This window comes from Salvia splendens, chromosome 3 (genome assembly GCF_004379255.2).
Source record: "Salvia splendens isolate huo1 chromosome 3, SspV2, whole genome shotgun sequence".
NCBI lineage: Eukaryota > Viridiplantae > Streptophyta > Magnoliopsida > Lamiales > Lamiaceae > Salvia > Salvia splendens.
This window is the reverse complement of record NC_056034.1, coordinates 7,310,582-7,322,615: the sequence shown is the minus strand read 5'-3', so window position 1 is coordinate 7,322,615 and position 12,034 is coordinate 7,310,582. Positions and strand designations below refer to the sequence as shown.

The 12,034-nt window shown below is 35.1% G+C and overlaps 1 protein-coding gene, 1 long non-coding RNA gene and 1 other non-coding gene across 4 annotated transcripts; 2 read left to right on the top strand and 1 right to left on the bottom strand.

Moving 5' to 3' along the window:
• The first annotated feature begins 754 nt into the window (after window positions 1-754).
• LOC121793888 lies at window positions 755-2,338 on the top strand. 2 transcript variants are annotated; one of them, XR_006049189.1, is made up of 2 exons: window positions 755-1,208; window positions 2,013-2,338. It is a non-coding gene; the product is annotated as an uncharacterized LOC121793888 (long non-coding RNA). The 2 variants fall into 2 exon arrangements; XR_006049188.1 differs by having other exon boundaries at window positions 2,010-2,338.
• Window positions 2,339-3,713: 1,375 nt separating this feature from the next.
• LOC121797539 lies at window positions 3,714-3,814 on the bottom strand. The gene has a single exon (XR_006049902.1). It is a non-coding gene; the product is annotated as a U6 spliceosomal RNA (small nuclear RNA).
• Window positions 3,815-4,650: 836 nt separating this feature from the next.
• LOC121794660 (ATP-dependent zinc metalloprotease FTSH 11, chloroplastic/mitochondrial-like) lies at window positions 4,651-12,034 on the top strand. The gene is made up of 17 exons (XM_042192931.1): window positions 4,651-5,370; window positions 5,738-5,891; window positions 6,826-6,918; window positions 7,050-7,138; window positions 7,310-7,433; window positions 7,700-7,819; window positions 7,899-7,949; window positions 8,086-8,147; window positions 8,402-8,459; window positions 9,155-9,280; window positions 9,360-9,440; window positions 9,889-10,018; window positions 10,326-10,474; window positions 10,745-11,026; window positions 11,193-11,282; window positions 11,361-11,414; window positions 11,651-12,034. The coding sequence occupies exons 1-17, from the start codon at window positions 4,826-4,828 to the stop codon at window positions 11,807-11,809; spliced, it is 2,367 nt and encodes a 788-aa protein (XP_042048865.1). The 5' UTR covers window positions 4,651-4,825; the 3' UTR covers window positions 11,810-12,034.

The following is a 12,034-nucleotide window of genomic DNA, read 5'->3' as shown; positions in this document are numbered from 1 at the left end:
TATAAGCTTTATCCTTTATTGCTCTAATCATGAGTTTTTTTCTTATCAATTATAACCATTTTTATTTGACCTTTTGTTGCGGCCTTAATATAACGTTGTGAGCGTGTGATGAATCACATTGGAAAAAAATGAAATTCATCAGTATTTTTTTCATCTCTATCCTATTATCTGAATATTTATGATTTAATTTCTTAATTAGATAATTTTACAAATTTTAACTTTTATTATGTTGTAAAAGTTTGGAGGTATTATGAATTAAGATTTTAGTTTTTTTATTACTATCTCTAAGCTTCTATTTATAAATTAATAACATAACAAATAAAAAAAATTAAAATATAATGGGCGAATATAATCAAATTTTGCGAATGCAATTTATTTGCCTTCGCTTTGTTAAAAAATAGTTTTCTTTTCCATATTATTCCATCTATCAAAATTAGTCTACTTCTATTTTGTAGAACCTTCTATTAATACACATTATTATTCCTTAGTTTCACTATCCACTAATATTATTTTAATTATCTTTCCATTTTTCTATTTTATCGAACATTGCTAATATGAATGCAGGGGAGCACTACACTCCCTATACTCATAGAGATACAACATCCTACCAATCTGGACCCTTTAATATTGAGATGTGTGGTGTAGATTCCATAAACTCAGCTTGCATCGTTTATTCAATTCATTGCATCGAAGGGTAAAATTGCCAGTTCCCATATGAAAACAGGTCTTCCGAAATTGAAGGCGCAAGATTTCAAGATCAATCAATATACATCCCCATCAACTCAAATTAAATTGAAACCTCTCAACTGAATCTTTCTACTCCCACCATAATCGGTCACATATCTCCACTCCTATCAAATTTGATAAACCTAGATGCATCTTGTTATTTTTCCACCGCCCCCACTAAAAAAGATTAACGAAATTCAGATACGAAGTTGCATCTCTTCCCAAAAGAGAGCGCAGAGAAGATGATGTTGGATACAATAATTTTATCCACACATAAAACCATATTTTTTAATCGATGTTTAGACGATATTTTTTATTTAATTTTGATTTTGACCGGTAATCTCAGTTGCTTCAATTTTTTAATCGATGTTTAGACGATATTTTTTATTTAATTTTATACGGTTTTCAGTTTGTTCTCAATGGCTAAAAGACGTTGTATTTTGAAATCACCGGCGACTGACAGCGCAGAAACTTTTGGAATGGTAAGTTTTGGATTTGTTTTCGGTAAATTTCTGGTGTGGGAATTTAGGATTTCTATCAAATTGGAGCACAAAGTGATCTATGTTTTCTGGGGTAGGGGTGGTGATTTTCTTTGTTCGCAATCGCACAACGGTTTGATATGATATACATCATACATGTATTTCAAAGATTGCTTAATTTGGGCGAGACTTTGCTTAAGTTGTGGGAAAAATTGCTTAATTTGAGAGTAGGGAGGTTTCAATTTATTCAAATGATTGCTTATTTTGGGCGAGAATTTACTTAAGTTGTTGGAAAGATTGCTTAATTCGATAGTACAGAGGTTTCAGTTTATTCAAAATATTGCTTATTTTGGACAATAATTTGCTTAAGTTGTTTGAAAGACTGCTTAATTTGAGAGTAAAGGGGTTTCAATTTATTCGAAAGATTGCTTATTTTGGGTGAGAATTTGCTTAGTTTGTTTGTAATTGTGCATTAATAGTTTGCTTGTTTTGTTTGAAATATTGCTTACTTTATGCTAAACCTTGCTTCATTTGTTTGAGGATGTACTTATTTTGTACAACAGTTTGCTTATTTAGTTTTCCGAAAATTGCAGATATTTAGCCTTAGCACTGATTGAAGCAAAAACACATAGTTGGTTGGATAGTGTTAGCATCATACTTTTTGTTTTTTTGTCATAAATTGCTGCATATTTAAATCAAAGAAAATGCTATATTTTTTTTTACGATTGATGCAATAAATAGGTATTCATTTACAAGCTGCATCTGGATTATACTTGCCTGACTCAAGTGATTTTATTTAACCAGCAGGTAACAAGTGTCCAAAGGGAGGAAGCAATTAGTATGAGACTGGAGATGACGATGGTGAAAATTTGCAGCAAAGACAAAAGGACATAAAATGACTATATTTCAAGAATTCTCTTGAAAATTTTGCGAGCCTGATTGCAACAATTTGAAAATATGTTTCCTAATTTTAATGGAATATGCTCTGATTGAAACACCCGGGGATGGCTCAAACCAATGATTTAGAGTTTTATAGACTACGTGTCTAATGTCACCGAGTATAATTGTAATTTTGTAGTGGAATCGTGATATTTTTATGATCCATTATTTTGGACTAGTAGAATGTCTTTTAATATTGATGCATTTCATGACATGTGTAAACGTGTATGCTCATGTATTTTTTAGATGAGTATTGCATCCAATATGTTTACTGATGCAATTTTATTAGTATTAAATGCGCACCGTATTTGTTCTAGTGCAACGTATATTCTGGTACAGTGAAATGCGATGACATGATTATTATGGTGCAATGATTTGTGTATCGTAAGCAACCATATATTTATAAAATGCAAGCAATTTCTCGTGTATTAAATGCAACTCTTTGTGCATTCAGATGCAATTATTTATTTTGTAAAGCATACGATGCACTTGGTAAAACATAAAACTCAAATACGAACCTTATATATTGCATTACAAAAAATTAAATCTTTTATTGAAACTGAAAATGAAATAAAATATTTAAATTCGGGGATGAAATACATTTTTAATTAGACCGAAATATTACATTCTAATGAATTATTGATATTCATGAACACTCTTGTCAATGAAATTATGGAATTCGACATTGTACAATTAATCTGTAAATTTTTATTTAGGATAATTATAATTAATTTGGATTTTTGATTGAGAGATTTTATGTGTTGAAGAAATTATATAACCTTAAAAGAAAGAAAAAATAACTTCCCATATGTAAAATAGTTAATGCATCAACAATACATTGGAAGGAAAATATAGCTGATTGAATTGATTGGCGTACATATAAGGTCAAAATTGCAAGACGGGTTTTTTATTTCCTTTTCTACCCTTTAATGCAATAATAAGTATATATGCAACACAATAACTAAATCCTAGGTGGATGTTTCCAGATCGTCCGGTGTGTTAATCTAATAGATGACATTTGTAGGAAGTTGTGAACTCAAATTGTGATATTTTAGGAGTGCATCCATATGAATGCATAGCGACTAAGTTTCTTTGGTGCCAACTAGTAATTGCAAGTCCTTACATAACATGAGATTCTAGAATTAGACAAAATTGAGGGTAATAGTAAAGATGGATAGTTATGATATGTTACTTAATATAATGTAGTATTAGCTTTAGATTACGAGTCTCGACTTTCAATTATGACAATATCTCGGGTAGAGTTGTCAACTGGCCCGGGTTGTCCCTGGCCGAGCATTATATAGCTTTAGATTATGAGTCTCGGCTTTCAATTATGACAATATCTTGGGTAGAGTTGTCAACTGGGCCGGGCTGGCCCGGCCCAGGCCCGACCCACCAGTGAAACGAAGCGGGCTTGGGCTGGGCTCATCAGTTGAGATGGGCTCCAAGTGGGCCATTTTGTAAACCCAGGACTAGGACCATCAGAAGCCCAGCCCAGGCCCAGAATCGGGCCCATCATAGGCCCACCTTCTATAATTAGTTTTTTTAATGTAATTAGGTGTTTAATCACTAATAATAGTATATTTCTCCATTTATGTATGTCATCTTATGCACGAGACATGTTAATTTTGTCTATATCATTCCAATATTTTGGATGTCTCCGAATGGACTCAAACAGTAATAGTTTAATATCAACATAAGTTTCCAACTAAATCATGAATGAAACATTCAATCTTGATTACATCTAATTTTTATTTATAATTTTTTTTATCCAAGATGTAAAAAAGATGATTTTGAAGTTTAACTTTAAGAATATTACGTATTCAAACCTTAATATACGATGATAATTATATAATTCTTTAAATTTGTTAGTTAGTTCATATACTTGTACCTTTAAAAATACAACATCAACACATATGTCATCATCTACTAACAAAACTAACAATATTGGTTATTCCTTTAGTTATACACTTACTTTTAAATAGAATAAAGAACATGAAAAATATTTTTGATACAAAGTCAATAAATGAACTTAAACACATTATCAATAAGATATAACAATACTAAGTTATATGTTTTATTTCTGCATATAATACATTTAGGATATCTTTAAAACACTTAAACAAAAAATTTAAACAAAGCCCAGCCCGGGCCGAGCTTAGCAAAATTAGAAAAAGCCCAGCCCAGCCCGCATTAGACATGAGTCCCAGCCCGGCCCACTTGACATCTCTAATCTTGTGGCCCAGCCCGACCCGCTTGGCATCTCTAATATCGGGTAATGCCTGTAACTTGTTATACCAATGAGGATACTAATTTTAGGTCATGCCTAATTAACTCAATACTGGATGATCTTGAAACATAACAATTTAATCTTGAGTATGCGGAGAATAAGTTTATTGATTAATAAGAATTATGTGCCATAGTCAATTTTCACTGTTTGTTTACATGATTAAGAAATAAATAAATAAAATTTAAGTGCGGAATTCGAAATAAGGTCATTTACCATTTAATCCCAGAAAGCATGGATAAGGTTACCATCTCCGGCGTGTGTAGAAATCCAATTTTGTGGTAGGGAAGAAGAGACGAGTACACGGACACTTTATTGTGGCTCAACTCTTCATCTTTAAAACCCTCAATTTGGAGCTAATCTTGAAAGAATTGATTCTTTGAATCCATCAACAATGACAATAACACTTCAGGCTTCTCTCATCTGCAAGCCCTCAATCCACCAATTAAACCCTCTTCTTGTCTCTCTAAAACCATGTCTTTCCTATTCATCCCCTCGATTTTCTTTTCCTAGAAGGTTAAGCACCAATTCCTTCCCCTTCAAGTCAAGATTTTTGCGGCATCGTTCCTGCTGTACATTGAATCCTGAAGATTTAACCTCAGCCAGTGAATCGACTAGCGGTGATTCTTTCAGCGAAAGCACGGAAATAGCCGAGCTAAGTAGCGGGCCTGTGCTCAATGAGACCTCCGGCGACGGACAAGTGGAGGGCGAGGTGAAGAATGGAGATGTCAAGGAAAGGCTGCCGATTATGGTGTTTCTTGTGGGAGTTTTCGCCAGGTTGAGAGAGGGCTTTGAGAAGTTTCTTTATTCGGATTGGTTCAGTTGGTTGCCGTTTTGGAGGCAGGAGAAGCGGTTGGAGAGGTTGATTGCGGAGGCTGATGCCAATCCCAAGGATGCTGCGAAGCAGAGCGCTCTTCTTGCGGAACTCAATAAGCATAGGTTGTCATTATGTTTTCCCTATTACTCAAAAGGCGTATGCTATCACTAATTATACTCCTATTTTTTTACTAGTATTATGTTTGTAAACAAGATAAATGATTGCAGCAGCATGCTCAATTACTATAACGTGTTTGTTGCTCAATGTGATGACGGGTGGGAACGAATTAACTGTTGCTCAATTTGATTATATTGGCATCACTCCTTATTGTTATTAGGGATATTTAGTGAAGTACTCTAAGCTTTGCACTTGTATGCTTACCACCTTCTTGATGTTGATGAATCCTTATTTTTGTACGATAAAGTTATGAAGTTGATGAATTTATTTTTTGCAGAGTTATGATGAACTTTAATTTTGTTCTTTCTATAGTCCGGAGTCTGTCATCCAGCGTTTCGAACAGAGGGTGCATGCTGTAGACAGCAGGGGAGTGGTGGAATATCTCCGAGCACTAGTTTCCACTAATGCGATTTCTGATTACTTGCCCGATGAGCAATCTGGAAAACCTTCTAGTCTTCCTTCTCTGGTACGCATCTTATGTTTCTCAGTTTGAGAAGTATGGTGTAGTCTCTATTGCGTTTCCATCAGTTAAATTAAGAGTTTCTCTACTCTGTCTTTTTACCTTAAAAAATGTTTATCTGTATTGGAATGTGGAGATTTGATAAGAACAAATTAAGTTTCTGCCAACCATTGCTTCGTTCTAGTTGGTGCTGCTAGTACTTCCCCAGAAATATGAAGGAATAGTCTACCAGTTCTGAGTCCCTTTGACTTTTTTATAGCACAGTATATATCATAAAATAAGTTGTTTAGAGAAGGCAAGATATTTTCATCATTGCTTGTTCCATTGACTTCAAATATTTCACTGACATTCTTGTCACTGAATGCCAATAATCCCTTATGCCCACTATTTCCCACTGCAGTTAGGAGTGCAAGTTGAGCTCAAATCACTGAGTGGCCTAATTGTGAGACCCAATCATTAGTGATTTTGGGTTTCCTTTACTATCCACATTTTTTTATAGTTTGAATTAGGAAACAATCTCCCATCCTTCTTTGGCGGTTTTACCATCCTCTCTCCTAACCATATGAATTAGAAAGAATCTCCTATTCTTGTCCCCAGGGATGTTTTAAGTTTTTAACACTAATAGGGGAGAATGCCAAGGTACAGTAGGATCAGGAACTAATAAGGTTGATTAAAGTCGGGTTTTTATGGGAAGCAGGGGAAGTCTACGGTGGATTACACTGACTGAAGTGATCTCTGTTTGAATTTTTGAGTGCTACTTTATTGTCTTGTTTGTGGAATGCATTTGTCACATTAAATAATCTACAAATTTTAGTGAAGTATTTGAAGTTACGTTGTTGCTAAACAAATACCATTCATCGTAGGTTGTAGAATTTCTTATAACGTTGTTTTTTCAACACAATTGTAGTGTCTTTGGCTAACTATTGAATATTATTCATAGCTGCAAGAGCTCAAACAGCGAGCTTCAGAGAATGATGAAGAGCCTTTTGCTAACCCTGGGGTGTCTGAGAAACAGCCGCTACATGTTGTGATGGTAAGTCAAGAAGAGACCTTCCAAAAATCAAGTGATCAAATACTGGAATAGTAGAATGTTGAATATTCTATGACTTATGATTTCAATTATGTGTGTTTAACAGTTAACTCTTAACATCTTCTAAACTGCAGGTGGACCCAAAATTGTCAAGTAGATCATCCCGTTTTGCACAAGAAGTTATATCAACTATTGTGTTCACTGTTGCTGTTGGTCTTGTGTGGTATGAACACTACTTGCAACTTTAATACAAATACATGAGTTTGCTTTTGATGACATTGCTTGTTTTTGGTTAATTTCCTGGTTGAAAGAAAAGTTCGATATGATCAAGTATGCACTCAGATGTTTATCTTACTCTTATTCCTCGGACATTGAAATATTTGTGGTTATCAAGGATAATGGGTGCAGCTGCACTTCAGAAGTATATTGGCGGCTTAGGTGGGATAGGAAGTCCTGGAGTTGGTACTGGTTCTTCTTATGCCCCAAAAGAGTTGAATAAAGAAATAATGCCAGAGAAGGTAGATATTTTCTGATCACTCGTATTCATGTGGTGTCTAATCAATTTTGTTTATCACATTATCATAAATTATGCTTGATGCAATATTGCATTTTACCATGTGTTTCTACATATGGGATGTGCTCAGATTACTCTTTAGTCGGTGATGAATGGTTTATTTAAAAAGTGTACGACTGGTTTTTATTTGACATAAACCACAAGTTTCCTTCTCATTTAACTTATTGAGCTGTTAAAACACAATATAACTTTTAAATAGTACTGTGGCAGAATGTTAAGACATTTAAAGACGTCAAAGGCTGTGATGATGCTAAACAAGAGCTTGAGGAGGTTGTTGAGTATCTAAGAAATCCTGCAAAGTTCACTCGACTAGGAGGGAAGTTACCTAAGGTTTGTTGGCTGAAAAATCTTAGTTATTACTTTGATCTCATTTTCCTGCTGTGTCCTTTAAGAGGCCTTTGAAATTCAGGGAATTCTTCTGACTGGATCCCCTGGAACTGGGAAAACTCTACTTGCCAAGGTATGCCAGTCCATATTGTGATGAAATATTTATTTACTCCAAACCGTCCTCCTACCAAGCAACATCCAATGAAGAAGGCCATTGAGTATGAGTGATATTATTCTTTTCTAATTACTGTATGTCCTGTAACTTGAAGGCTATAGCTGGAGAGGCCGGGGTACCTTTCTTTTACAGAGCAGGCTCCGAGTTTGAAGAAATGTAAGAGCTTGTGAAAGCACTTGGTTTATTTCCTTTATTACTAAAATAGAATGACTAGTACTATATTATCTTATGCACATTTATCTTTGTAGCCATGAGGCTAGTGGTGTGAACAAGTTGTTTGATAATTTTCACTTTCCAATGAGGCTAGCAATGATACGGGATTTTGTATGTCCAAGATTTTACCAATTTATAATCGATACCCAATCCCGACACATGGGTAGAAAATTAACCACTCTTTTTTCCTGTGCTAGGTTTGTAGGGGTTGGTGCTCGCCGTGTAAGATCCCTGTTTCAGGCAGCCAAGAAGAAGGTACAATACTCATTCTTCCTGTTCACTCTGGTCATAAGATACCACTAAGATGTTTATTTTGGTGAGTCAATGACAATATTTGGTCCTTAACAAATACTGTACGGAGATTTGCTCTGATAATCTAAATACGCTCCATGGCTGAAACTTCACTCTTCAGTAGATATATTTCCCTAATACATCTGGCATTTTTTCATGATGAATATTGCATTTAAGTACTATCACTTAACAAAACAATTAGTTAATTTATAGTGTGAACATAGATCTTCTTGTAGAAGGGGTGGAATACTATCACCTTAACAAATTTAACTTATACTACTACATAATCCCTCCGTCCCATAAAAATAAGGGCAATTGAAACGGCACGGGAATTAATGCACAATTGGTAAAGTAAGAGAGAGGAGGTGAAGGGTAGTTAAAGCAGTGTTAGTGGATAGTGGGACCCACATTATTATTGGTGTTTAATGGGTTGTAATGGTGGGCAATAGTGGTATAAGTTGTAAATAAATTGATGTATATGGGTAATGAGTTGGGACAACTTTCCATAAATGGAAATTCCCATATTTTTATGGGACGGACGGAAATGGAAAGTGCACATATTTTTATGGGACGGAGGGAGTAATTTATTTCTATTGTATGTGATGAAATGTATTATTGTTTCAACATTTCCGGGTATCTGAGTTTCTTTATGCATTTAGGCTCCATGCATCATATTCATTGATGAGATTGATGCTGTTGGGTCTACACGCAAGCAGTGGGAAGGTCATACAAAGAAAACACTACATCAATTACTTGTGGAAATGGATGGTTTTGAACAGAATGAGGTAAAGTCACATAAAGTAGGGCCCTACTTTCCAACTGTGTCTTGCATTCTAATTGGATCGCAATGTGAACTTCTTACAGGGAATTATTGTTATGGCTGCAACGAATTTGCCTGACATACTTGATCCAGCTTTAACAAGACCGGGTAGATTTGACAGACATGTAAGTATATCTTCTCCTATTAGATGAGTATATTTTCTCATATCAGAAACTGCTTGGTTGACGCTGGAGTCAGTTCATCATTATCCATTGTTCCAAAGCTGTGCAATTTCAAGTATATCAGTCTAAAGTTGATTGAAAGTTATTAAACTGTTGGAACAATATTTAACAGTTGTAGACATACTGACATATCAACTTCTGGTGTTGCCAGTAGATCTTAACTTTTCCAAGAGAAAAATATCTCAAGTCGCATTTTTTTACTACTGTACATAGAAGCTTATTTACTTTTTTATTAATATGAACATGTTGGACCTGATTTGTGTTCTTTTCAAACTTCTTTCTTTTGTTCTGTTTTTCAAGTGCATTAAACAGATTTTTTAAAGATTTTATCTGTATGTTTTCATCGGAATGTTTTCATTCCTTGAATCTGACCCAAAAGACCTGTTTCTAGATTGTTGTGCCTAGTCCAGATGTTAAGGGTCGTGAAGAGATATTGGAGCTCTATCTACAAGATAAACCTTTGGGGAATGATGTTGATGTAAACTCAATCGCGCGTGGTACCCCAGGATTCAATGGAGCAGGCAAGCTGTAGTTAGTCGTTGTTCAATATTTTATCAGTTCAATGGCTTGATATACAGCCCCAAAAACAAAGAACAGATATCTGCATATTCTGTGCTGTTTTCTCTCACTTTAAAATGCGTCTAAAACCCAATACTCAACTAGTTTGCTCTAGGTTGCTTGGGGTTCTTTGTAGATCATTTCTTGATTGCTTTGATCAATAAAAATATAAGAAAAAGGACATTACCTGATCTTAGTAGGATGTATTCCCTTTGTCCTTAATGAAATTGTTAATTGTGAAACCTAACTTATGTGTTTTCTCATCAACAGATCTTGCTAATTTGGTTAATATTGCTGCCATTAAAGCTGCTGTGGAAGGTTCTGAGAAGTTGACTGCAGCACAGTTAGAATTTGCCAAAGACAGGATAATCATGGGAACAGAAAGGAAGACAATGTTTCTATCAGAAGATTCCAAGAAGGTAAATACTGAATTTTCACTTTCTTCTCTATATGCTAAATAAATTCCTTTACATGCCAAAGATAAAGATGCTCCATCATTTCATTTGTCCCCCTTCCTTGTTTGGGAGGGGAGCCAATGAATTCATTTTATAATTTGGAACAAGTTTGTTTCATGTGTGGATCAAATGTAATTTAGTATTACTTGATACATTGGAAATTGTGTTCCCTTATTTTAAATGATCTCTGTGATGTTTTTATGTTAGTTGTTTGATTAACCTAGTTGCTTTCAGCTTACTGCATATCATGAGAGTGGCCATGCTATTGTTGCCTTGAACACTGAAGGTGCACATCCAATTCACAAAGCAACAATTATGCCGAGGGGATCTGCTTTGGGCATGGTCACCCAGCTTCCTTCTGATGACGAGACCTCAATCAGCAAGAAGCAACTGCTGGCACGTCTTGATGTTTGTATGGGGGGAAGAGTGGCTGAAGAGCTTATCTTTGGCAAGGAACATATAACTACTGGAGCAAGTAGTGATCTTAACACAGCGACTGAGCTTGCTCAGTATATGGTATTTCCTGCAATGCATTACCTGACTGACATATTTGGATGCAATATTTATCATCATCACTTGCAGAGGAATTTCAGATTTTCTTTTGATTTACTTTTATATGATATACAGTTCTGACAACTATTCCGGGAGTAAAAGTATCTTCTTTTTCCCCTTTTTTTTCTAGGTATCATCCTGTGGGATGAGTGATGAAATTGGACCAGTTCATATTAAGGAAAGACCTGGTTCAGAAATGCAATCTCGTATTGATGCAGAAGTATGCTTCTGTTATCTCTTACCATTACATTTAGTAGGATATATTGTGTCCATATAAAATTTTCTGTTCGTTTCTCAGGTTGTCAAACTATTGAGGGAGGCTTATAATCGTGTAAAAGCCCTCCTGAAAAAGGTTGGCTTATAATCATTATATTTTTCAAGGGTCGCTCATCTTAGTTCTTACATTAGTAGAATATATAGAATCATTTGTATTCATGCTTACGATAACTCTGCCGGTATAATAGCAGCTATAGAAAAAATAGACCTGATTATATTATAATAGGCATATATATGCATATTTCATTACATTTGTTTATGCATTTCCCTATAAGGTGCAATTTGTTGAATCTTGTGAAATGCTTGTTGCAGCATGAGAAGGCATTACATGCTCTCGCCAATGCACTTTTGGAGTACGAAACTCTTAACGCGGAAGAGATAAAACGTATACTTGTACCTTATAGTGGATCAGAGTTGTTCATAGAGCAGGAGCAGCAGCAGCAGGTGGAGGCGGAGCTTGTACTGGCTTAAGCCAGGATGCATCGGTTTGTACAGGGTATAATTAGCTCATTAGCATTCATCATAAGTAATCTAGCCATTTTAATCTCATCCCAGAATTTTTTCTTTTTCGTTCATGTTGGATGAACCATACGAAATTGGAAGGTAGGTCAATTACATTGGAAAATTGTGCCCTGTATTTGGGAAAATTTTGGCTACTTTTTATATGAAAAATACAGGTTAGAATACTGTGCTTTA

Coding starts and splice junctions, on each gene's coding strand:
- LOC121794660 (XM_042192931.1), top strand. CDS start 4,826: ATGACAATAACACTTCAGGCTTCTCTCATCTGCAAGCCCTCAATCCAC. Junction 5,892..6,825: donor CTTCTAGTCTTCCTTCTCTG/GTACGCATCTTA, acceptor TATTATTCATAG/CTGCAAGAGCTCAAACAGCG. Junction 9,441..9,888: donor CGGGTAGATTTGACAGACAT/GTAAGTATATCT, acceptor ACCTGTTTCTAG/ATTGTTGTGCCTAGTCCAGA.